The sequence below is a fragment of the Crocodylus siamensis genome, chromosome 4 (genome assembly GCF_052110815.1).
Source record: "Crocodylus siamensis isolate JL-2025a chromosome 4, ASM5211081v1, whole genome shotgun sequence".
In the NCBI taxonomy this organism is placed as follows: domain Eukaryota; kingdom Metazoa; phylum Chordata; order Crocodylia; family Crocodylidae; genus Crocodylus; species Crocodylus siamensis.
The window spans coordinates 5738847-5765624 of NC_143398.1; the positions used below are offsets into that span (position 1 = coordinate 5738847).

Here is a 26778-nt window from a genome sequence, read left to right on the forward strand (position 1 = left end):
TTTCACCATCAGCTCTGACTTCTAGTTCCTGATCTTGGTTAGTTATTGGCTTACCCTGCTTCTGGCTATGGCTTTTGACCCTGACCTGTTTTGACTTCAGCTATGGCTCCCAAATCCGGTTCTGATGCCGCACCTCCTCCATACACCCAACTCCCACGAGAGCCAACCAGAACTACACCTGTGCTTTGGATGTCTAACCACTGGCAAGACCACCCACAACCCAGTTTCTGAACAAGCAGCACATCTGGAGAAGATGACCTAGCAGAGCATGGTGGGATCATATTATCTGGCAGACCTGGGATGACTAACAACAGCTTCAGACTTCCACGGATTTGTGGGAAAAGCTTGTTACATCCCTCCCATGCCAAAATACTCAACTGAGGGACCACGTGGCAGAGTAGGAAAGAATGGCTACTACTATCTGGGAGCTGGAGACACCTCTGCGGCTCACCAGTTGGATGTTGGTGAGTCAACTCTTGAGTTTTTGGTGACATGATGAGCTTCTTAAATTGTCTCACAGGTGGTGGGTACCAAGAGCAGTCCTAAAAGTCACAGCTAGCTTTCAGAGAATAGGAGTTCCCAAACTGCCATACTGGGAAGCAGTATAAGGAGGGCATAGGTGTCCATCTCTTAACCATGTAGCTGATGTCTATGGGGATCTGACTGGGAATACATGCACTGCTTTCTTGATTACACTTGGTCAGGGGACCCAATGAAATACTCAAATTTAAGACAAGGGCTTCTCTTCTTCATTCAACAGTCTTTCCTACACAAGTGCAGGGGGGCTGGACCCAATGGATCTGCAAGGTCCCTTCCAGCCTAACAACTATGAAAAAGAAACCTCATGCGCGATTCGAGTACTGGTCCGAGGCAGGCTGCTGTAGCAACAGCTTCGACCTGGGAGAGGATCGTTTGGTATGGAGTGAGGGGTACTCACAGGGGGTGACCATGGTGCAGAGGAGGAAAATGTGGGGGAGACTGCACGGTAAGGCCGGAGCACAGGCGAGACTACGCAGCGGCAGGGGAGCAGCCCTGGCCCCGAGCTGCTGCAGCCACTGCCATCTGGCCACTGTGTGCTCCATGCCCTGGGCCAAAGCTAGAGCAAGAGTTGCTGCATAGGGCAGGTGGCAACAGCTGGTGGGGCAGGAGTGGCTGGGGGCATGTTGCTTGCCCCCCCCACCCCAACCCCATTTTCCCTGCCACAGTGTTGGGGGAGGGCAGCATTTAAGATGACCCCAATGATTTGATTCTGTATGTGGAAAACTATAAATTTGTTAATAATTTTTAAAGTCCTCTTGAATTTAGATAGATTTAAGAAATTAGTCTTTTTTTTTTTTTTTTTTTTTAAAGTTTGCAAATGGAGTAGGAAGCCTACGTATAGGGGTCTGCACTCTTCTTTCAGGAGGTAAATTGCCCCTGATGATTTTTCTAATCTTAATTAACAGAAGGCTTTTAGTGTGATTTCCACAGGTCTACCGTTTTCCCTGTTGTAACCTTCCACCTCTGTAGGATGTAAATCATAGGACTCCACATAAATTTAGTTCTCAAGTGGCTGTTTTCTGATACTTTAATGAAATCTCTGCATAAATATGGGTATGTTTCTCTGCATATGCTTTGACAGCCAATTCTACACAGGAAAGCAAACATTTATTAAGCAAACGAGTACCTCCAAAGAAAACAAAAGAACAAGAGAAGCAGATAGGCTGCCTCCTAGCAATTCCAAAATGCAATACAGTGTAAATGTAGCATAGCGCAAAAAAGTGGCCCCGAACTAATTAAATTCATGTGTGCCATACAGGAGAGAGAAAGCCACTAAAAACAGAGCTTCTAAATAGCCTCAACTATCAGTTTCCAATAGTACCCATCTTATTCTGCCATTTCATAGCATCACCTGGCACACATTGTGCAGGGCTGCAGAAGGATTTAGACTAGGGACACACTGGTTATCTAGCTGGATTTCCAGTGTACTTACCTCTGCCCCAACAGAGAAGGGAGTGAGTATTGTCTAGAAGAGTCAGAAAATACAGATCAAGGGAATCCTGGGAATGCCAAGGGGGCTGTACTCCAGCCCTTTTACCTGAGACCAGGAATTCTCATGTCAGCTCACGGAGGTAGTTAGGTCAAACGATGTGGTCATCATGGCGGACCTGAACTGTTCAGGCATCTGCTGGGAAGAGCAGTCAGCCAGGTCTGACGGCTCACGTAGGTTCCTAGCCAAAATGCAGGACCTCCATCTAACCCAGGAGGTGCACAGCCCCACCAGGGAGACGCCTTGTTGGACCTGGTGCTGGCCACGGGCGATGACCTGGTGAGGGGGCTGCGGGTGCTCGACCACCTGGGCAACAGCAGTCATCGCCTGCTGAGATTCACCATCCAGTGCAAGGTGGCAAAGGCCAGCAGCAAGGCAGCAGCCCTGGACTTCAGGAGGGCGGACTTCAATGAGCTAAGGAGAATAGTCAGGGAGGCACTGAGGTCCCGGGGGGGGGGAGGGGAGCCAGGTGTCCAAGGAGAGTGGTCACTCCTTAAGGAGACAATCCTCCAAGCCCAAAGAGAGGTCATCCCAACACGGACCAAAGGGGACAGGAGGGCGCAAAAGCCCCCAGGGCTCACCGAAAGCATGCGGGAATGTCTCCTAGCTAAAAGGGAGGCGTATACCCAATGGCAGGGAGGGGCCGTCACCAGGGAGGACTATACTGGGGTTGCTCGGGGCTGCAGGGGGGAGTCAGGGAGGCCAAGGCAGAGATGGGACTGGGACTAACTTCCCGGATCCAGGACAACAAGAAGTCCTTTTTTAAATACACAGGGGGCAAAAAGAAGGTACTGGGTAACGTGGGGCCCCTGCAAGACACGCTAGGAAATTTGGTTGTCACACCAGATGATGAAGCTAACCTATTTAACGACTTCTTTGCCTCCATTTTCCTGAGCACGGACCAGATCAGCCCCCCACCAGGCCCCCCTCAGACCCCAGGGGAGGCGCACCCAGGCCAAGGGTCAGGGAGGGTCTAGTCAGGGAACATCTGGAGGGACAGGATGTATTGAAATCAGCTGGTCTGCACGATCTTCACCCCAGGGTGCTGAGGGAATTAGCTGAGGTCATTGCGGGACCCCTGGCACGGCTGTACGAGCACTCATGGTGCTTTGGTGTGGTGCCAGAGGACTGGAAGAGGGCCAATGTGGTTCCCATCTTCAAAAAGGGGAGGAAGGAGGACCTGGGGAACTACGGACCAGTTAGTCTTACCTCGATCCTGGGTAAGGTTTTTGAGAGCATTATCCTGGCACATGTCCACGAGGGGCCGGCAGGGGGAGATTATGCTTAGGGGCAACCAACACGGGTTCATTAGAGGCAGGTCCTGTCAGACCAACCTGGTGGCCTTCTATGATCAGATCACCAAATCCTTAGAAGCAGGGGTAGCAGTGGACATAGTCTTTCTGGACTTTCAGAAGGATTCGACAAGTGCACGGTGCTGCACCTGGGGAGGAAGAACCAGCACCATACCTACAGGCTGGGGATCTCCCTTCTCATCAGGGCAGTGGCAGAAGAGGATCTTGGGGTCATCATTGATGCCAAGATGAACATGGGCCGGCAGTGTGGGGACGCGGTCAGGAAGGCCAACCGCACCTTGTCCTGCATCCACAGATGCATCTCGAGCAGGTCCAGGGAGGTGATCCTCCCCCTCTATGCGGCACTGGTCAGGCCGCAGCTGGAGTACTGCGTCCAGGTCTGGGCGCCACACTTCAGGAGGGATGTGGACAGCATGGAGAGGGTCCAGAGGAGGCCACTCGCATGATCGGGGGCAGTAGGGCAGGCCCTACGAGGGGAGGCTACGGGACCTGAACCTGTTCAGCCTCCACAAGAGAAGGCTGAGGGGGATCTAGTCGCCTGTTACAAACTAGCCAGAGGGGATCAGCAGGCATTGGGGGAGTCACTGTTCCCGCATGCACTGCCAGGAGTGACCAGGAATAGCGGTTACAAGCTGGCAGAGGGGAGATTCAGACTAGACATCAGAAGGGAAGACTTCACAGTCAGGGCAGCTAGGATTTGGAACCAGCTTCCAAGAAAAGTGGTGCAGGCTCCTACCCTGGGGTGTTTAAGAGGAAGCTAGATGAACACCTTTGCTGGGGTCGTTTGACCCCAGTACTCTTTCCTGCCATGGCAGGGGGTCAGACTCAATGATCTGCTCAGGTCCCTTCCGACCCTAGAAACCATGAAACTATAAACTATGAGACAGTGAAGCCTGCAGGTAGGCAAAAGGGGAGACGGCTCAAGCCCAGTATGTCCCCTTATCTCCACCTGAGCTTGCAAACTTGGGTTTATTGTCCATAGACGTGCATATAAAAAATGCAGATGTGCACAGAAGTGCATATTAGAACAAGGAGGCTTGACAGTACAGACATTTAGATGGTTTTACCTAGTTTACAGACAAAATGCAGATCCTCCTCCACCCACCATTCCTGATATTACCTGGAACCTAAACACAGGCACTGACTCCCCCCCCACCCCCCAGGAAGAAAAAACATGCATTCTGGACAGTTGTTTCATAATGCTTTCAAAGAATTAAAAAAAAAAAAATCACAAATAAAAAGTTACACTGTCACTCCAAGTAGAGAAGTAAAATACAGTAAGGAAAGGAAGGCACAAGACCCCCCCAGAGTCCAAAGGCAACATTGCCAAACAAATTGCAGGGCCATTCTTCAGCAGCTTAATTCTCAAGGAAGAAAACAGTCATTTTGTCTACGGAGTTCCTAAAGCGATTACTTTTGAATTTCCAAACACGGGCCACTAGCCTCCGGCTCAAGTGGAGCAGAGACGCTGCCATTTTTCAGAAAAAGCAGATACCAGCTGGCCTTTCGGTTGCCACTACACAGTAGTGAAAAATAGATACAAACTACGTGCAAATGCAATGAGCTTAGTGCACAGCAATCTGATGAAGCTACAACACAGATTCAGGCCCTATGGGCCTCTCTCTGTCATCTTTTATTAGTCATTTTATTAGCCAGTAGTAATAACTTTTTATGGATATCCTTTAAGTACAGCAGCTGAAGGCAGGCAATGAGCTCAAGCGATGCGAAAAAAAAGACAAAGAGGTATTCGTGTGTGAGGCTAGCTTTAAGGTGAACCAAAAGCATTTTTACCTGCCAAGTCCTGAGGTCAAGAACCTAGCACGGCTGAAAATCTCATTGACATTTAAACGCCGTAGAGGACTACACCCTGCTCAGATTTAAGTTCTTCCGGATTTCTGCTCTTGTAAGAGAAACAGAACCTTTGGCTTTCCAGGAGGAAAAGACCTGAGCTCTTGATTTAAAACACAGTTAATTTGTTAGGCTGGTTTTCCCTAACTCTCCACATAGGAGCTGTGTTAAGTGGGGATCTTTTTATTGCACTTGCTTTCAAACACTTTAATTCACCTTTAAATAAGTAGGGAATGTACCATGGAGCGCTTGCCATTTCACTTCGCTCAGAAGCAGGGCTGTGCAGGTCCCTTCCCAGTGGTGGCTCCTCTCTTTTTTCAAATATTTTTTAGGAGCTTTACAAGGAAACATAACATGTACAGCTAAACAGCTCCTGTGCATCTCAGGACCCAGGGTCTGAGCAAGGAGTATGTTGACATCATTATATAATATAATCTGAGTCTACAGAACATCAAGTGTCCTTCAACGCACTGATTTCAACAGGCACTGAAGGCATGCAGCATCTCACAGGACTAAGGCCATAAAGCAAGGAGACTGAAGATCTCCTTGCCCTTCAGAAGGAAGCATGAACTGGAAATTCAGTCTTCACACACACACAAACTAATAATGAGCTCTATTCACCAGGAAAAGATATCGGTGGCAGGATTCGATCTATAAGAAAAGGCTGCTGCAGGAAGGGTGATGGCAAAGTCAAGACGATTACAATTAAAAAGGAAATATTTGGCGAGCTAAATTTTTCCTTCCAGAATTACCAACAAGACCCTGGAAGCTAACAATATATAAATACTTCAATTTAAATAACAAATGCTACAAATACCAGAAGGTAAGATTTTAGGTATAAATATTTAACACCTTTCTGAGAGCTTTATTTCCAAGGAAATGGCTCAAATGAATGTCAAATAGATTCACGTTAAAAAAGCAAGTCACTTCTTTGCTGCTTATCTAATTAATCTCAGTGGTGTTGCAAATCAGACTAGAATTTGGCCAAATTATTTCTACAAAGAATTTTTTCCTACGGTTTTGCTTCTGGACTATATCAGAATTAAAGCTGAAAATCTAGAATTGATCTTTTAATTTAAAATTTAAGGTGCAACTTAATAATCCTTTAGCATCAAACATGTGAATATCTGATTCACTGCAGCTCAAGGCAGCAGGATATGTAGAAAGTAAATGCTTCACCTTTACTCCACTGGAGAAAAGTTATAATCACATGCCTGCCCACAAGGATATCAGATGGACTTGGAGAGCAATTTCATCTTCCACATGTGCACAAGTACAAGGGCTCTGAAAAAAGTTCTGTCGGGAGAGAGGGTTAAAGGACTTGTCCCCAACACTGATATTCCTGGCTAAAAAGGAAGCCATGTACGTTGAAGAGTATTCTTCTAAACTACTGAGGGTTTTTTTTTTTTAAATTTCATTTAATATCCAGCAATTTAAAATGAGCCCACAGGCAGATGCACATGGCAAGAGCACAGCATCCCAGCCAGGGCTTCCCAGACCACCCACTCCCACTGGCAAGCTCCAATTCCACACGGCTGCTCCAGCGTCCCCACAGCGATGTCTCAAGCATGCTAGAGATCAAAATCCTGAGAGTAACAAAAAGAAGGACAGGAGCCTCACTTGCATATTTCTGATGTGATCACAAGGAAGTGGGGAGGGAGGGCAGGCATCTGGAGGCTCACGGTCATCCTATTCAAGGCTTGCTGCTACCATCATGGAGACATTCCCTTAGGTTCCTATGCCACTGAAAATTTTACCCTTGAAGACATCTGTTGCTGCTCTTGTGAGTGATAGCCAACAGACTGGTATTCCCAGCTTATGCTCTAGTATTTGAGATGTGCTTACCTGGGCTGGTTCTCCTGGGAAAGGCTCTCCCCTCTCTGATAGCCACTGTCTGCAACCTGGGTCGTGGACCTCTTGACAATCTGCTTAAGCTCCTGTTCCAAACGATCCTGGATGGCCTTCACCGTCTCGGAGATTTTTTTCAGCTTGGCCAGCCCTTTGATAAGGATCCCCATGAAAACGGCACTGTTCTCTTCTGGATCCAGCTCTGAATCTTCTTTGATCTCCAGCAAGGTCATCTCTCTCGCTGGAACACAGAACAGCACCACAAACCGTTCAACCTGCTCAACATACAAGCACCACCAAACTAATCAAATATTTCTACTGCTTTGTCTGGGCACCTGGAGGAACAGATGTTAGGACATTGTACAACTCAGCTTCTTTCCCCGTGTATTAAACAGAGCAGCCAGCAAATTAGACTGAATCAAAACTACGAGTTCATATATAAGGACGGTATAAATGTACAGGCCTATTACAGGGCATAAGAAAGTCTAGCATGATAACACCTATAAATATGAGTTATTACTTAATCATTGTACAGCTGTGAAATTAGGCCTAATCCAGCTGTTTTCTATGCTTCGCAAGAGGGTTTATTATGGGAACAACCAAAATCCTTATGAATTTGTAATCCAAAGCCTTCCCTCTTCCTTCTTCATATTCTAGGTCATAGTTTTACTCCTAGTGTTGAAGAGTTGAAGAAACGAAATCAACCTTTGTCGTAAGATGTGTAAAAAAAAGAAAAGAAAAAAGGTTCAATTTAAAAAACTAGATGAAGAATTTACAAAGGTATTCTGGACACAGTCCACCTGAAATAACAAGGGATACCTTAATAGGAAGATACGTTGCTAGGAGACTGTAGCCAGAAAAAACACATTACCCTACGACTTGTTTTTAAGTATGTTCATTAATCAAAAAATTCTTAATTTCCAGATAATGAACAATGGCAACAAAGGATGCCTGTGTTAAGGACTGAGCAAAAAAAATTAATTGTATGTTTAAAAGGCAACATAAAGGGAAGTCTTCAATGGAAACCCAACTACAGGGTGTTGTAAAAGCTGTACAACAGCTACATGGCTTGCTGACAGCTTGGCTGGAAGTACAAAGAGACATAGCAGAAGTCTACATTGTAATGTCAGAGTTGCTTCATCTGGTTACTAGTACAGAGAGTAAAAAGAGCCGACATCCTGCTGGTGCCGAACCAAGCTCAGACTCTCGGGGAAAAGAGGACTCCCCTGACGTACGCTGCCCTATAACAGCCTAATTAGAAATAAAAGTCATCTACAGAAACCACCAAAAACATCATAACGTTTGGCAAAGATGACAAAGACTGTCAGAAAGGAGCAAAGGGCTTTATATTCAGCTGACAAGATGACACTACCCTAAAAGAGTCCATAGGAGTGGACCAGTGGTCAAGCAAACAGCAACTCAAACAGGCGCCCAACTCATCACAACCCCAATCTTGGCCCTTTCTTTGCTACCACATCCTCACACCAACAGCAATAGCAATATGTCTGAAGTCTTTTCCTGAACTTGAGAGAGAACAACAACAACCACCACCAAAAAATGCTTGTTTACTGCCTTATAGCCTGAGTAACTAGGACTGAAAGCCAATTTGAATGCAAGAAGCAATGAAACTATTAATATTTTACATAGCGTGAATCATCATGTCATAAAATCCTGGGCAAAGCTGCTCATTACATTTCAGCTCTTAACCACCATCCAGACACAGGCTCAGAAATGCATCAAAGATCACACAGGACCTTTCAACCTCCTGCAAGGCAGAGGATACAATAATACAGTCATTTTAATGAGAGTCTGACCAGTGCTCCCAAGCTCTTGTTGCCCTAGACCATAATGTGGCTTTGGGCCATTGAGGCAAGGCCTACAAATCTTGCTTGACATCTGTCCAAATACTTCAGCCGGATCATTTCTAGAAGTCAGCCTTAGAGTATGTTAAAGTTAGAGACATCCAATATTTTTGAGGATGTAACATCATCAGTGATCCAAAACTTGCAAAATGCTCTGCACAGCTCTATTTTCTGCCAGAAGGCATCCATATAATTCCCATTATCATTCTCATGTTGCTTTTAATATCACACCATTTTTAGTTACACTATTAAAACTTATTTCAGTGCCAGTTAACCTGCGTAGCTATCACCCCAACCCTATTTTTCCATGTAGGGAGCAAAGAATACATTCTGTATCCACTGGTGTAACCCCAGACACCACACCCCTGACTTACCCTATGCACTATTTCCAGTACCAGCTCTGGCCATACTCTCAAAATAGACTTCCTGAGGACGTGGACATAAATAAGGAGATAGAACGGTGACCTGATGAGCCAAAAACCAACTAATTCAAATTTCAAATGGGGGGCATTGTTGTTTGTTGTTGTTTTTTGGTAGGTTTTAAATCTTCCACAGCTAAACCCAGTAATTTGTGGAAGTTGCAAGGAAGGTTTTAGTGGAAGTACATGGTGTAGTATGCATTTGGCAACCAGTCCATGAAAATGTGAGAGATTTACCAAGCACTTGAGTCATGCAGTTAATCAAAACACTACAGTCTGTACCTTCACATTTACTTTTATATTGCACTTTTCCTCCTGAGAACTTCCAAACTATTTTGTGCACCATATACTCTGCATGGGGCTCAACCACTCCATTAGACCTAATCATCACATATTAAGCAAGAGACAAACAAGAGACGGTGTGAAGATTTGTGGGTAGGAACTATGCAAGGGACACTGTAAAATCCAGAGGAATGAAGGATTTAAGAAATTTTTGTTAAATTGGGGGACACCACAAAAGAGAAAAGACTTTGGGGGGAATAAGTTTTCTATCATTACAATACAATCACTCCAGGGAAGGGCCCGTTTAATGGCACACAACACTGCTATGTAACAGTCTAGGACGTGAAATGAATAATGCACATTAAGGAAAACTAGAGGGGAAAAACATAAAAGACAGTGAGGTCAACTCATGGGATTCAAACTAAGGTGGATTCCAAGACATTTTCAAAGAGTGTCAACTGATCTTGAATGCCCACAATTAGTTAGGTACGCCGTTTATTTCCCATGCATAAGTGGCATGTTCAGCAGTCCAATGCCCCTTAGTGACGTGATAGCAAATAGGGTCAGGCTAATTTGGTATATTAGCTACACAGGAGATAGCTGAAGCCTTATCAGTATTTGAATGTCCAATTCACATGAAGGTTGCTGAAAGACGTTAAATGAAGAGTGCTCTCATCTTCTGAGACTTGGTTACATTACAGCTTAAGATGCAAAGATGTCCCCTTTCCATAAACTAGCATTTGTCATACCTCAGTAGCATAACCGCTCTTGCCATTAAAGAACTGTAATAGGACACTTGAGCACAAATCTTTGGCAAAGAAATCAAACCCGCTTTACAAGGTCTCAAAATTGGGCAATAGGTGAAAATGGACCACTAGAGATCTAATCTTACACAAAGAGGAGGACCAACAGGGATAGACAGATAAGAACAGCTTGGGGTGCTGACTTGGACCCATTAACTACTAATGCCACTCGAAACCTAAGTCAGAATAATTAAACAAATGCAAAGCAAGTGATACCCAACTGGATGGCAGCACTATGGAGAAAAAGCTAGACGTCTAGGTAGATCAGAGACTCCAAATGAGCATGCAGTGTGATGTAGCTGTCCAGAGGACAAATGCAGTTTTGGGATGCAACAGAAGCATTAAGTGCAAGACATGGGAAATGATAATGCCTCTCTACTCTGCCTCATGTAGAATACCATGTGCAGTTTTGGACTACAATTTAAGAAGGACATGAAGAAGTTAGAGGGTCCAGAGGTAGGCAACAAAGATGACAAAGGGCTTGGAAGGCAAGCCATTTGAGGAGAGGTTGAAGGAAATAGGCATGCTTAGCATGCAGAAAAGGTACTTAAACGCAGACATGAAAGCAGTCTTCAGACATCTGATGGACTGCCATGAAGAGGGAAAACACCTTTTCTCTCTTACTGCAGATGGGAACTAATGGCATGAAGCTGCAGTGAATTAGGCTTAGACTGGATACCAGGAAAAAAATGTCTTCACCATCAGAACGAGGCATTGGAGCAGATGCCTAGGGAAGCTGTGGTCTCCCCATCACTGAGGACGTTCAAGACTGGGTTGGACAACTGTCAATAATAATCTGGAGGAACTATATCTATGCCCTACTACGGGTATTTCCCAGACTTTAAGGCTTTGTGGTTGCTGTACGGGGCCAGAACGCAATTCCCCCCCCGCCCCGGCTGCTGTGTCAGGGGTTTCTTCCCCCCCACACACCTTTCCCAGAAGCATTGGGTGTTGGCTGCACCCAAGGAATGGATTTTGACTGGCATATACCAATGCTCCTGACAAATCCAGAGCTTACAGGCTAGGTCTTGCCCTCTCTGATCAGGGTCAGCATAAACTTGGGGTTACAAAGGAATTTTATCCCACTGGCTGGGGGGAAAGGTTTACCTTCCTTTGTAGCAGGAGACATGATCTTCTTCCTTGGATCTCTCAAGCAACTGTCCCAACAGCAGGACATCGGCCAACATGTCCCCCCTGCTTTAGCTGTAATACATTAGGGTACCATGTCCTCTGCCTGTGTCAGAGCTGACTGCGTCGTTTTACTAATATGCTGGACAATGGATTTGTTCAGGATGGTTTAGATAGGAATGATCCTGCCTCAAAAGGAGGGTTGGACTAGATAACCTCTAGAGGTCCCTTCCAGCCCAACTTCTCTATGGTTCATGAAGATCAAGTCAAAACCATAACAACTACAATCTATTTTATTCACTATAGATCTGCAGGTTTTACATCTTGAGTGTACTGGTAAGAATCTTTTGAACTGGGGTAAATACTTTGTCCTTAACTTCTATTCAATAATCCACTGGAAAAAGCAGAAAAGACTGGGGATGGAGGGGAGAGTGCATGTGTGGGTGCACATGCACATATAGCATTGCAAACATACAAAAATAGTTGAGCAAATAATCACTTGAATGTATCTGAAACTTCAGTTTTATTAGCCTTCCTTTTAAGGGTAAGCAAAAAGAAAAATGAATCTGGATTTTTTTCCCCTTAATATCATTTTTACTTCACTTCAAACTAAAACACTAAGAAAGAAGCCAAAAATGAAAGCTATACTCCTCCACAAGCAACACTGGTGAGGTTTTTTGTGTGTTTTTTTTTAAAACAACACTGTACAATGAAAAGCTGTGTTAAAGGGAGCAAGGTTTTGAACCCCACCAGTTTAGATCATAATTAGCCTCCTGCCCCTGCCCACTTATAATAGTAGTTTAACACCCCAATTTACCAGCAGCTTATTTAATTAGTTTTTTCAACACTGGACTTTGAACAGATGAGCTCTGGAGCTAAATTACAACCATTTAAAGCATAGCTCTTGCTAAACCACTTAAAAATACGGGTCTGATCCTGCAAGCTCTCACCAAGCGTTGACCCTGAGATGTTGCAGAGAGTCACTTGGAAGGACTGCGTGCATTTAAGTCGGCAGCCCGGATCAGCTCCCTCTGAGGTTGCTGAAGGCACTGGCTGACGTCATTGCACAGCCACTGGCAAGAATATTTGAGCACTCGTGGCGCACGGGACAGGTCCCGGAGGACTGGAAAAGGTCCAGTGTGGTCCCTATTTTCAAGAAAGGGAGAACGGAGCATCCAGGCAACTATAGGCAGTCAGTCTCACCTCCATCCTTGGCAAAGTCACCTCCATCCTTAGAAAAGATTATTTAGGCTCATATACGTAAGAGCCCAGCAGGAAAAAATTATGCTGAAGGGAAACCAGCAGGGGTTCATAGCAGGTAGATCATGCCTGACTAATCTAGTCTCTTTGTATGACCAGGATACAAAACACCTGGACGCAGGAGGAGGGGTGGATATCATTTACTTAGACCTCAGGAAGGCCTTTGATATGGTATCCCACCCCATCCTGGTGAACAAGTTAAGAGGCTGTGACTTGGATGGTTACAGTCTGGTGGGTGGCAAATTGGCTAAGGGGTCGTACCCAGAGAGTAGTGCAGGACGGGTCGGTATTGACCTGGAAGGGAGTAGGCAGTGGCATCCCGCAGGGCTCGGTCCTTGGACCGATACTCTTCAATGTCTTCATCAGTGACTTGGGCGAGGGAGTGAAGTGAACTCTGTCCAAGTCTGCAGATGATGCAAAACTGTGGGGAGAAGTGGACACACCGGAGGGCAGGGAACAACTACAGGCAGACCTGGACAGGTTGGACAAACGGGCAGAAAACAATAAGATGCAATTTAACAAGGAGAAATGCAAAGTGCTGCATCTAGGGAAGAAAAATGCCCAATACACCTACTGCCTAGGAAATGACCTGCTCGGCAGCACAGAAGCGGAAAGGGATCTCGGAGTCCTAGTGGACTCCAAGATGAACACGAGTCGTCAGTGTGACGAAGTCATCAGCAAAGCTAATGGCACTTTATCGTGCATCAGCAGATGCATGACAAACAGAACCGGGGAGGTGATACTTCCCCTCTATCGGGCGGTGGTCAGACCGCAGCTGGAGTACTGCATCCAGTTTTGGGCGCCGCACTTCAAGAGGGATGTGGATAACCTGGAGAGGGTCCAGAGAAGAGCCACTTGCGTGGTTAAGGGCTTGCAGGCCAAGCCCTCCGAGGAGAGACTAGGGCACCTGGACCTCTTCAGCCTCTGCAAGAGAAGGTGGAGAGGCGACCTTGTGGCTGCCTATAAATTCATCATGGGGGCGCAGAAGGAATTGGTGAGGCTCTACTCACCAAGGTGTCCTTAGGGGTCACAAGAAATAATGGCCATAAGCTAGCAGAGAGCAGATTTAGACTGGACATTAGGAAAAACTTCTTCACAGTCAGAGTGGCCAAAATCTGGAATGGGCTCCCAAGGGAGATGGTTGGATGGGCATCTGGCTGGGGTCATCTGATCCCAGCACTCTTTCCTGCCTATGCAGGGGGTCAGACTTGATGATCTATTGAGGGCCCTTCCGACCCTAACATCTATGAGCAGGTCCAGGTAACCAATCAACACTTCCAGTAGCACAAGCTGGGCAGGGGGGACGGGGAGGTGGGACACCAGCCCCAGGTGCCACTTCAAAGGGGACACCAGCCCACACCGCACCAAAAGCAGCACCCCTGCATGATGAAGTAAGCATTTGCTTCCTCTCCCCTGACACCCAGGGCACCAAAATAATTCAAAGCTACACCTCTGAATGCTGTTACTATATTCAAGGACTATTCATTTACGTAAGGATTTTCAGGATCCATGTGCCCTACATCTACCATGATCCCAGCTAAGTGTGGGGATGTGGTTCAGCCAGCCAGTTCTTAAGGAGGTTTGATCAGCAGCTGAAAGAACCTGGCACCAAAAGTGATTCTGTAATTGTTTGCAATGTCCATCTAGAGTGGGTGGCCAAGCATCTTCAAAGCCATTTATAACCAAAACCATGTTAAAGTGTTGTCATGTAACACAGTCTGAACTTCACTATGGATGGGATGTCATTGCAGAAATCAAGTACCCATTTTACTATACATTTCCAGGGTACGGGGACAGCTATCCAGCATCAGACATCATTTTACAGATGCATCACGAAACCTTAACTCAAGTACAAAATTTTGGATGGAATTTGGGAGAAGAGGGGAGTTGCCTTCTTTGGATGGTCCAAATTCCTGTCTAGGAATCTTGAAGGTATTTAGCTCGACTAGTAACATAACATAATGCAAGTATGAAGCTCAATAAATTATATCCGTCAGTAGTTCTCTGCATGAGAGCAATGACTTTGCCCTCTTCTTTCCATAAAGAAGGATGCCGTCTTCGCAACTCCACACAGACATCTGAAAAGGCACAACTGTCTACTTAACAGTAAAGATCATTTTGGATTTAAATGACCAAAAAGTGGAATTAACATGGTTAATTTATCACCTCAACAATATCGCAGGCTACAGTTCCCCTGGCGACCCCCAGTTTGAGGATGACAAATAAAAACGTCTGTTCTAATCGATGACACCCTAATTTGTATGATCCTGCCATTTCACAAGAAGGAAAAATGCCGCAGGAGGCACTTTAATCGTCCAAGTTTGATCCCCAGAAAAACAGCTGTTGATAACTCATCCACGTGCAGTAGCCAAGGAATGTACTCTTGGGGCTTGTTTTTCATTTGCACGAATGATCAAAATTTGCTGCTATTTATGGCAGTATATTTCATTAGCTGTGCGGTTTTACAGGCAGCTGGTAAAATTTTATGTACTACTTTACATGATTTGTGTCTTTTCAGATTATGCCCCTCTTCCTCCAACCCTTTTAGATAAAAGGATGCAAGTTCATACAGCCCCAAAGGCCTAGTTTCAGATTATTTGAAGAGATTTCACCTGCATAAATTTCCATGGCAGAACTCCTATTTTGACCTATACTTATTGTCACTGGGCAGCAAATGCCCATTAAGAAAAAAGATTTATGTGGACTCCAATCTTTCTGTAATCTGCCTCCTCGCCCATTCTGACATGGCAAAATTCAGGGAGAGATCAATGAAAATGTTAAGAGGAAATCAGTCTTTTTAAGGCCTAAGGTATTCGCACAGCCCCACCTCTGTCTCCATGTGCACTTACACACATGCATGCTGTCTGCTCTGATGCACCAGAAATCCATCGCATTGGAGCAGACTCGATTAATCACTTCTAGTAGCATAAACTCGGGCGGGGGGGGGAGGAATGCAGATTAATCAAGTCTACAGAGCATGCAAAATGATGTGCCCGGTGCTGCATCACATACATTTCTATAGAAGGCCAAATGCGCATCAGCACTGAGCAAATGGCAGCGGTGCGCTTTTGAATTAACACACCTTTGACACGTTTTAGTTCAAAAGCACGCTGCCATTTTCTCAACATTTTACCATTTACATAAATGTACCCAATGCAGCGCCAGGCACTTTTCATAGTTTCATAGTTTCTAGGGTCGGAAGGGACCTGAGCAGATCATCGAGTCCGACCCCCTGCCATGGCAGGAAAGAGTACTGGGGTCAAACACCCCAGCAAGGTGTACATTTTAAATGCGCCCAGTGCTGTGTTGCATACATGTGTACAAATGCCCCATGTTGCTCCCCAGGTTCAGAATCTAGTGTCCTGATCTACAAAAGCTGTGCTTCTCCAAGTGTCCTTACTGGGTCTCGTTGGGAGATGACTTGGGGCCACTTCACCTCCATTAGCTTCCCTGAAGTTACTTCTGTTATACATTGGAAAACTTGGAGCTTTCCAAAAAAACAAAAAACAAACAAATCAAAACAAGAATGGATCCTTTTCCAAAATACTTGCTTTAATCAAACAAGGTTTCGGAGGGCTCAGTATGGATAAAATTGTACAGCCTGATTTTTTACAGACTCCACAGCTCAGTGGTTCCATCAGGTTCCGTGTGCTTAGAACTCAACAACTCACTCATCTCTCACACAAAAGCCACTGAAGATGCGCGTGTATGCACACATAGATGTATTAAGTTCATTAACACTCCACCGATCAGCTTGATAATGAACAATCAGTTGGTGTTGTCAGCTTCAACCATGGTTCCACAACCACAAATTAATTAAAAGTAGCATCTTACATTTGCGTTCTCATTTGGAAATTACTTTAAAAATGTCTTAGTTTATAGGTCAAGTGATAGGGCTTCTTTTCAACACCCCGGCATTGCAAGCTCACCCTGGGATTGGAAAGTCAGGGTGAAGTGTCCTCGGGAACAAAAGGAAGTTCTCTAGGAGAAGCTGTGTCCCTTGTGGGACTTCAGATTAAGTCCTCAGATGAAGGCTAATGGAGTACTCCAGATATGACAAAGAATCATTTAGCCAGTGGAAGCTTTAGCATTGATTGCTAATTAAGCAGTAGAAGAAAAGAACCCGGCTTGACTCTCAGAGCCTGCTGTGAAACTACTAGCAAAAGAATATACCCTTTCTATCCAGTAACTGAGCAAGTTTAAACCGGACATAACTGAGCGCCGATGAAAAGGGATGTCACAATAGCATTTTCACAGACCCCTTAAAGCACAGAAGTGTACTTTCAAACCCTGCTCCAGCAAGGTGCTTAAAGATAAGAATGTGCTTAAGCATGTAAAATGTTCCTAGCTAGAGCTCAGTGGGACTACTTGTGTGTTTGAAGTAGCTTGATGAAACTACAGCAAGTGACTGGACTCGGTTTCCCAAATAACCACGTTGATCCTATCGATAGGTATATTTATCCTCCCCGTTGGGGTCAAAGGCTCATTTGATTACTTGGTTGCTTATCATGTTGGCAAAGGATTTGCATATCGCTGAGAATAACAGCAAACAATGCACTGGATTTCATTAATACACCAAGGCTCCCTTGCCAGCCTGTCTCTTGCTGATATTCAATGGAGTGCTCTCATGAGCTGCCTGGGAAACGTAGTTTTGGGAGCTGCTCACAGAAGGAGTAAGCACGTTTTGTCGTTCCAAGACGACACCGGCAGCAAAGCGGTCCTCATAAATACACTATCACGCACTGACAACTCAAGCAGAGCAAGGTAATATGGAAGTAAAATTTATTTCTCTGAACAGGCAAGAGGAGGAAAGCACATTATTGCTGCAATGGTTTGTCTAGAACCAAAATTACTGCAGGTTTGGTTTGTTTGAAGTGCAGTAAGAACAGCTTTAATTTCCCTGTAAAGATTTTTGAGCACGAGGGAACAAGTCCCTTGGGCAGCAAGTGTGGAAAGGGACTCAAGCCTGGCAGAGCCTTCACAGCGATGGGTCGAGTAACTCGGTGCTTTTTAACAAGGGCATTAATATGCATGGCCACTTACTGTTTCATCAATAAAAGACTAAGGAATTTAAATGGCTGAAGGCAACAACAGTTTCCTGTTTTATTTTATACTGTAATACCAACACGGTATGGTTCTGAAGTCTTGGATAATGACCATCTGTTTCCCTTTAAAAAAGGTTTTTAAAAAGCCTACTTACTGGGGCTACCTTTCAACAAAACTCTCTGAAAATATACACAGTCATTGTGCTCACAAAATTATACCTATAACTTCACACTAATAAAACAGACCCTTTTATACTTTATATGAACTGACAACTAGCTCATTTTCTTGATGAGCTTGATGGATACCCGCTGAGCACCTTGCAGAGTAGGGTAACGCAAGGGAGGAGACCAGGAAAGAGTACAGCCTGGTGTCTTGGACCTGAACAGCAACTGCAAACAAATGCAAAAGAACAAGTAACTTGTCAAATCCTCAGCTAATGTGTACTGGCGTAGTTCCACTGAAGTTAATGAAGCTACAGCAGTTCGTATCAACTGAGAATCTGGCTCTCGACTTCCTTGCTTTCTTGATTTTGAAGTCACTGGAGCTGCAGCAACTGTTTGTCAAGGATCTGGCCCTTAGAGGATCTGCCTCCCTGTTCTTACCCCCTCCCCTAGGAAACCTGAGCCCACATAATGTTAAATAATCCTCTGTCAAAAGAACTTGGAACAAGTGATCTTAATATGATGAATACTGCACTGCATTGCACAAAAGAGAGAAACTGGAGCTGATGCGCATGGCTCGTTTTTTAAACGAGTCAGAAAATACCCACATATTTAGATGCACTGTAGGAGTACTATTTCTACATCCCATTTCACAGCATCGTTGACTCATAACATACTGACTTGTCTTTCCGCATGCGTGGACAGCAACTGGAACATTATGGGGGCTAATAGAATACAAAGAAGATAACAATAGGAACAGTCTTTTCATTTGAAGATAATTTCAATTGTGCAAGTACAAATGCCTAAAAAGTCCAGGTGAGCAAACTCTTCCAAGCCTCACTCTTCTACATGGAAGTGGTGTAGTGAATAATGCTACCACATACAACCACAAGAAAAATACATCTAGAGGCGTGCTGACATCCTGCTAACAAGGAGTCACCGAGTCTTTGCAGAATACATCCTTATCAACAAAAACACAGGGCAGGGAGGTAGGGACTCCGGGTTTATCTGTGGTATCCACGTGTTTTAGGTGTGCCTGAGGAAAGTGCTGGGTTTCAAATGTGGCTGAGCATAGTAATATTAGTTCACCTGCCCCAAGTTCCATGTTACTAAACTAGTTCCCGAGATATGTCTAACTGCAGGAAAGAGAACTCTGTCCCTGTCAATTTACTCATTTATTTAATTCAATGGATTTGCCGCCCTTCCCTACAAAGGCTCAGGGCAGCTTACAGTAAGAGAACAGAACAACTTTTAAAAGAGGCGAATGAACAAGAGAACAAAACAACTTTAAAAAGTCAACTAGAGTATCAACATGCAACAGAAACCCGCCCCCCCCCCAACCATATCCCAGCCTAGCCTTGCTTGCCAAAGGCCTGCTCAAATAGGAAGGTCTTACAGTGCTTCCAAAAGACATCAAGGCTCGGTCTCTGGTGGGCCTCAAGGGAGAAGCAGTTCCAGACCTGAGGAACTGCTGAGTATGCTCTCCTACTTGTCTTGACCAAGATTTGGGACACTGATGGTACCTGCAGCAGGTTGCTCCTGGCTGACCTTAAGGACCAAGAAGAGGAATAACGGAAAAGGCCGTCGGCCCCTTGGGTACGTAGCCAGAATCATCATTCCCATTGAGCACGTGTCTCGGAAAGTCGGAGTTGTGGGGGGAAAGATGATCTCTCAAATGGGGCCATTTCCATGCGAGGATAGATAAATTTGAAAATCAGGACACTAACCTAGAATTGGACACTGTTCAATGAGGACCAAGCGTCCCTGGAGACCAGTGTTCTCGACGAGCAGGCACTTGTCAGAAAATGGGTTTTTTTGTTTGTTTTTTTAAAGAAGAAAGGGGAACTGCAGTTGTTCAGTCCATATGTTAATTTACTTCTTGCTTCAGTTACGTCTGCACTGAAGAGACATGTGAGATCTTCTGGCCAAACTTGAGTAATAACGAGTGCTTCCCTGACACACAAGATGTCATAATTATTTAACTGGTGGATTTGAAATGTAGAATAATGAGAAGTCCTAAGTACTATTAAAAAACAATCCTGTTGCAGCACCTCATATTCTCTTCAGTCTTTTATTGGTATGGATATTCATGGATTGATGGGATTGCTGTTCTTCAGATGTGGAATATGCAACAGAAAGTGGAGCTACCAAACCTAGTCCTCTGGGACACTACGATCAGTTCAACAACAACAGCCACTAATACACAGGCCGAAGATTTCAATTGGGAATAATCAAAGGAAGCAAATAAATTACATAGGATAAAGCATTAAAGAGGGCAGGCGAGTGTTTGTAGTAGGGAGACTGGAGTCAGAACTTCTGTTGTCCATTTCTAACTCAGAGGTCTCTTCTACCTCTATGAAACTTGAGTTCATCGCGGGACTAGCCTCTCCAACAAGGAGAGGAAAATCTGAGAACGCCCAGTTTCTCCCAAGGTTTCAGCATGGTGCCTATATTCTAGTCATGGATGCCAGCACAGAAAAGGGGTGCTCAGACGGCATTAAGCAATGCTCATACCACAGCCCCCAATAATAACTAGTAATAAAGGTCCACTCTCACTCTCTTCAGAGATGGCGTAACAGCCTGTAGGGAGGGCTCTGTTACAGCAGAGTCTCACGAAGGTGAGGGGAAAGACAAGTTAACCCATGAAGCCACATGTGACCACAGTGAGAAGCAGAAGAGAGATACAGGAATAATGGACAGCAAAAAAGAATCAAAGGGAAAAAAATAACGAGGAAGGGGGGAGAAAGACAAAACATGGTCAAGAACACAGAGAAAACTAAAAGCCATTAAGATATCCTCTTAAGCCAGTTTAGTGGTTTTGAATTCTGTTCCAAAAAAATTTACAAAGGGTGGCAATAATTTATCTACTCTAAGAAAAGGGTGTTCACACTGGGTTATGTTGCTCCTTACTATGTCAATTATTACCTGGTCAGCACGTATGCCCGTGACATTTTTCCTCATACAAACCAAGACAAACCCACCTACCTAACCTGACTGGGACCATGTGAAGCTGAACTCAACCATTTATATGATGCTTTTAAATCCTCAGATGGAAGACACCCTGAAGTGCAAAATATGGTATTGGTCAAGTGTCCTTAAAAATACATATAGAAAGGAAACAGAGGAAAAGCAAGCAACATATACAGGAAGAGCTTTCTCCAAAAGTTAAAATAATGGAAAGTTTCCACAAAGACTTCTTGAAGAAGGAGTTCTGATTTCTGGCTCTAACCCAGAAAAATACATTTGCACTCTCTGCGTGCCTGCCTTCCTACATTAGATAATGTAAAGGAGATCTCTCACCCCAAAGGGAATTAACTGCAAATCTCCCTCCTGGCCGGGATATCAAGACGACGATCAACACCAGGACAGGCAGATAGAACGAAATGTAATTAATTTGAGCAGAGAAAGAAAAAAAAAATAGAATAGGTAAATGGATGACTTGTCAAGAAGCTTGCTAGCCTGTGACAGTGCTTAATATCTGTCTGGGAGCTGCAGAATGAGTTGTGTTCCTGCCTCTGCCAGTGACTCACTATATGACCTTGAGCAAGTCACTTTGTATCTCTGTGCCTCGGCATCACTCATCTGCGAAATGGGGATAATGCTAATAATCAGAATAATGATCACTTGATGAAATATGTCAGGCATTAGTATGTTCAATACTCACTGCTTGAGCTCCCAGGAGTGCTGAACTGCGAAGTCTCGAGGAACTTCCGAGGCGTCGACAAATTAGTGACATCCATAAGAGGCCCAGGAGATGGATCCTTCACAAGTGAACTGAGAGAGGTGGGAAAGGAAGAAAATAAATCAATGGCAAATTCATTCATGTACCAGAGTAGTACCCAAGGACTCCAGCCATACATCAGGACACCACTGTGCTAGCCAGTGTGAAGAACATGCCCACGGTCCATGCTCTGAGAAGCTTGGAGAAGTTAAGTTTAAAACAGAACACAACCACATGAAAAGGCAGAACACAAGGAAATAGCAAAAAAAGACAACTCAGGTCCAAACACACAGTCACAGCAGGGCAGCGGGCAAACGTGGCCCCAGCCCCAGCCACTGATTTATTTAGAGGGGAACAAGAACAGCAGTAGTTGGCCTGGCCATCACTGCTGCCCCAGCCACCACTGCCCCCCAACCCAGGGCACAGAAATTGCTTGTTAGGCCTCTGAGACACACCCCTGTACCCACAAGCTTCTTTACTAAATTTGTTAGGGCTTCACACCCACTTGTGTGGCTCTACTTCAATGATGAGGCCCGAGGAGATGAGATTTTGCTGTAGTACGTCCTTCCACACAAGAACATACTTTGTTCTTGCAAAGCAAGCCTCCCTGTTCAACACCCCTACCCCTTAAAAAAGCACTTCTACTACCTAGAAAGAAAAAAGTGCTTCCTTTAATAAATTTATATTGTATTACTTGCCAGGAGCATGTCACACTACCTGGTCATATAATGAAAGACAAGAAAGCTAGACGAAGCAAGAGAAATGAGAGCAAGAAATCACTTTTAAGAGGAAGTCAAGAATGGTACTGTAATGAGCTTGGTATGTTGCCTTGGAGATGGAAACACTTACCTGACACCTATTAGCTCAAGGACTAATCTATCGGCCAGCACTGAAACCCCCTGAACCCCCCGTTCCCCTCATCAATGCCGCACATCAACAATTTGGAGGAATGGAAGGCGCTGTACAATTTGAGGCAGTGAAATTAAAAGAAGCAAATTCATTACTTAATTGTATTGCACTGCAGTAGCACTCTGAACCCAAATGGTGCAGGGTCATACACTGAGCTGGCTGCTGTACTGACATGAAGCGATAAACCCATCCCCAACTTGGGCCATGCTGAGGCTGCAGGAGAGCATCGTACCCAAGAAGAAACGGCAAGGAAGAGATGAGTTTCCCTGTGCCAAGCATGCAAGGAAGTCCTCTGTTAGTGCATTTCAAAGATGGCAGAAGCAGAGCTTTGGTGTTTCATCTATTTCTAAGTAATGGAGTGAGGGAACAAGAGACAGAGGACTCACTAACAATCCTCTAGCCTAGAAATTCTAGCTTCAAATCAAAATCTCTGCTTAATTTTCTTAATGTCATTTTCTGCATTGCCTCTTATTTTGGGTAAGTCTTCTACTTGTCCAGGCTTCCCTAACTTACTCCTTTCCATAAGGAGTTGGCAATTCATTCTCTCTATTTTGATTATATTTAGTCTTCCTGTATCTCCTTTTTCTCACTGATTCTCTGTACTCTACTTTCTGCCACCTTTTCACAATTTGTTCTCTCTCACTCCATAAAAAAAAAAAAAAAAAAATCTCCTTCCCAGACCATCATCATATTTCTCTTTCCTGGCTTACCCCCCACCATTTCTATTTTCCAGCCACCAACCCTCTTCTATACGGGGGCTTGCAACCCAGGGACTAAACTTAATTAGGGATCCCACTGATCAGAAGCAACAGGGTGGTGGTTTCTCACATGGATAACACATTCAAGCTGACATCCCTGGACTCTGCTAAGAAATTGGAAGGCTGGACTTCTGGCTAGTAGCTATGATTAGTATGAAGTTTTCTAACCTCTCCAGCTTGCAGAAAGCGATGAGGAGTACACGCTCTCTCTTTTCCTCCCCTTGCCTCATCCCACAACTGCCTGAATATGGAATTGGTAGTCGGGTTATATGGGGAGAACACTCTACCAGCCCTCCCCTGCCTTTATTTGTGTCCTCGTCCCCCGCTGCCTGCTGCCAATATTACTTCTAGCATTTCTAAAGCTGAAGAACTGACCCGATTATTTTCAATTTCACTGCTACCCACAGAGCTGCAAATAGCATCAGTGAAAGCTGATAAGACTGTGGACTGTTTTTACAAAGATTCATCTTGGAAGTCGCTATGCAGCACCAGAGACACTGGAGCCATCTGCCTGCAGGCTCGAGAGGACAACAGTGAATCAGTCTAGAGAGTTTTCTTTTCACAAAAGGCTGGCCTGCAGAAGCTAAAGGGCATTCTCCAAGGTAGGGTTCCTACTCACAAGAAAAGAAAAACAGCTTTAAGCAAACTTTGAGTTTATGCCACTCAAAACCTACCTTATTCTCCCTTTCTCCTTGTTCCGCTGTCCCACACGGTTAGTAGACTTGATGTAAAGATGACGGTGTAATTCATCTATTAGGACTAAGTGCATGTTCATCTTCTTACTATGGAGCTCCAGTCTCAGGTCACTCAGTCCCTCCACCTGAAGGAGCGGGCCCTCCAAGGAGTCTACTGCTGATACCTGGAAGAAAAAAGAGATCGTTTTTTAAAAAACATTTTATTTGACCTTGAATTCCATGTTCTTAGTCCTCACCTTCCTTACTGCCCTCAGCCCCAGTTTATCCTTTGGTCACAGGGGAATAGCCACTGCTCCCTCTGGAGCATCAGAACCCCCCACTGAAGGCTATCCAGAAGGTGGTTTAAAGCAGATGCAAAGGTGAAGAAAAAGCAATAGTTTTAAATCTGTCCTTAAAAAAAAGCCAATGTGCCATACAAACAGATCCTAACAAATTAATATCATGAGCACCTGAAAATTTCCTATCAGATAGACGAGGAGCAAGGTTTTTGCATGATATCTTTTACTGGACCAACTGCATAGCTGGGAGAGATGCTGGACAAGATTTCAGGCACCAAATGGCCTCGGGTCCTCAGGTCCAAGGAAGGCTTGTATACAACATATGTACATTGTGGAAGATATTCTTAAGGCTGTTCAATAAAAAAAACCAAACACAACACAGTATAGTGGACCATGAAATAATGCAGGTAGCAAGTGACAAAGCTCTTCCAAAAAGGTATACATCTTCCATCTGCTTACTCTTCTTAAAAAAAAAAAAAAAAAAAAAAAATTGGTTCCAATCAAACACCACAAAAATCAAGCCTCCTAAAGCCATCATGTAGTCAGCATAGCTTCTGCATTACAGACAGAAAAAAAATTAATTTGCCTAATGTGTTGCAGTGAACCAGCAGCACAGCAGAAACTATGAAACCCAAGAGTCAGTCCTGTGTACCCCAGATCCTTCCTCAAATTGCAAAATATCTGACTTGAATGGAAATCACAATCACAAGTCTGGTGAGAACCAAGTAAAAACCCTTTGCACTTTGAAGCACTTGGTGAGAGGTTAATCTTTTTGGCGATTCATTAAAATACAATTTTCACTTTAAAATCTCAAAAATAGGAAAACATTTTCTTGAAGCAACAAACTAACAGGTAGCATGGCTTTAGACTGGCACGATTTAGGCAGGCCCCAGGTAAATCTCATCTGCCAGTGTTTTTCAGCAGTGACCAACCAACTAATATCCACTGGGTACTAGAAAGAGAGACTCCTAACTGATTTCAGACTGGGGGCACAAAAAATGAATCTGAAGAAATGCCCCTGGGAATAACAAACTGGGAGATTAAAGCAAAACTGACAACTAAAGCTTAACTCAATCTTTACATTTCATGAATGTGGATGGATGAAGTTTTAGGCTTAACAAGAAAAAGTGTCCAAAGTGTGATCCTCTTGAAAGGTCTGAGACCTGAGCACTGCAGAACTAAGCAGCTGAAAGTGCCTGGCAATAAGAGCAAGACCGATCTCATTGTTCAAACTAAAAGAAATGCAAAAAGTAATGAGCATAAGTGTGGACTGAATTTTTAAATTCTCTCTCTTTTGATAAGCTGAGATAATATTAGTAAAATAAGTAAAGACATTTGCTTATAACACAGAATGTAAGTTCACAGTATTCCTGTCAGCTAGACATTAAAAATGAAAAGCAAGGGGATTTAGTAAGCAGCAAGCCAGGATAAGGTCTGATCCCTTAATAAATATTAACAGATAGCGGAGAGCACATAAGCCAATTATGCATTGCTTACTAAGAGTCAAGAATGACCCAGGACCAGTTAGGACTTTGATGCTGCTTACAAGAGGAGTATAGTAGTTTGACAGGATACTGGACTTTTCCCACCACCGGAAAGACTAAACCATGAAGACTGAAATCCGCTCCCTACCCTGTATGATCAAAACTCAGGTTCAATGTCATTTGGGACAATTATTGGTTTCTGCAACCAGCAGTGATGGGGGGTTTCAGCACACTACTCTACTCTGTGCTGTTTCATAGACATTCGGGCTGGAAGGGACCTCGGAAGATCATCGAGTCCAGCCCCCTGCCCCAGGGCAGCAAGTCAGCCAGGGTCACAAGACCCCAGCAAGATAGGCATCCAAAAGTTTCTTAAAAGAGACACAAGCTCACGGAGACTGTGACCCTGCCGGGATGATGTAGAAGCTTAAATTCTGTTCTATTCAGCCTGGCTATTATGGCAGTATTTAGGTGTGCGGCTCATGTACAATACGTTGCGGCCAGACATTGTGACTCTGCATGCAAATCTATGCATTAAATATTGAACTTCTCTCCTTACAAGATGGAGAAAATTCCCCAGACCCTCGTTAGCAATCTAGAAAATGTCTCTCTCTCTCTTTCTCAATTTGCACCCAATGGACGTGTTACAAAACTGCAGGCACAATCCCTTGGTCAAAGACCAAATGGTACTCCCTTTAGAGTGGATCGGCACTTCCCTTTGGCTAGTCTTAAGAGGTCACTGCCATCTACCAGGAAGCCCCCGTCTTCCCGTTATCTGCTACCGAGTGATTATTTACTTAGAGCCGTAGCATATTACAAAAGGCAGAGCAGATTAAGTAAGAAACAAAAAAGCTCTTCCCCCCACCCCCCAAACAGCTTGAATTAGAGAAGATACTACAGGCAGTCCTCGGACTTACGACATAATTGGTTCCTGAAA

At 44.5% G+C, this 26778-nt stretch overlaps 1 protein-coding gene across 1 annotated transcript in view; it reads right to left on the minus strand.

Annotated features, from left to right (window-relative positions):
• The window catches only part of EXOC4 (exocyst complex component 4), a 577394-nt gene that overhangs the window by 492532 nt on the left and 58084 nt on the right, over positions 1 to 26778 (minus strand). Inside the window, exons 4-6 of the mRNA XM_090041546.1 lie at positions 24062 to 24246; positions 21664 to 21773; positions 7036 to 7279 (exon numbers count right to left, since the gene is read on the minus strand). Coding sequence (XP_089897672.1) covers positions 7036 to 7279; positions 21664 to 21773; positions 24062 to 24246 — 539 coding nt within the window. The remainder of the gene's footprint in view (positions 1 to 7035; positions 7280 to 21663; positions 21774 to 24061; positions 24247 to 26778) is intronic.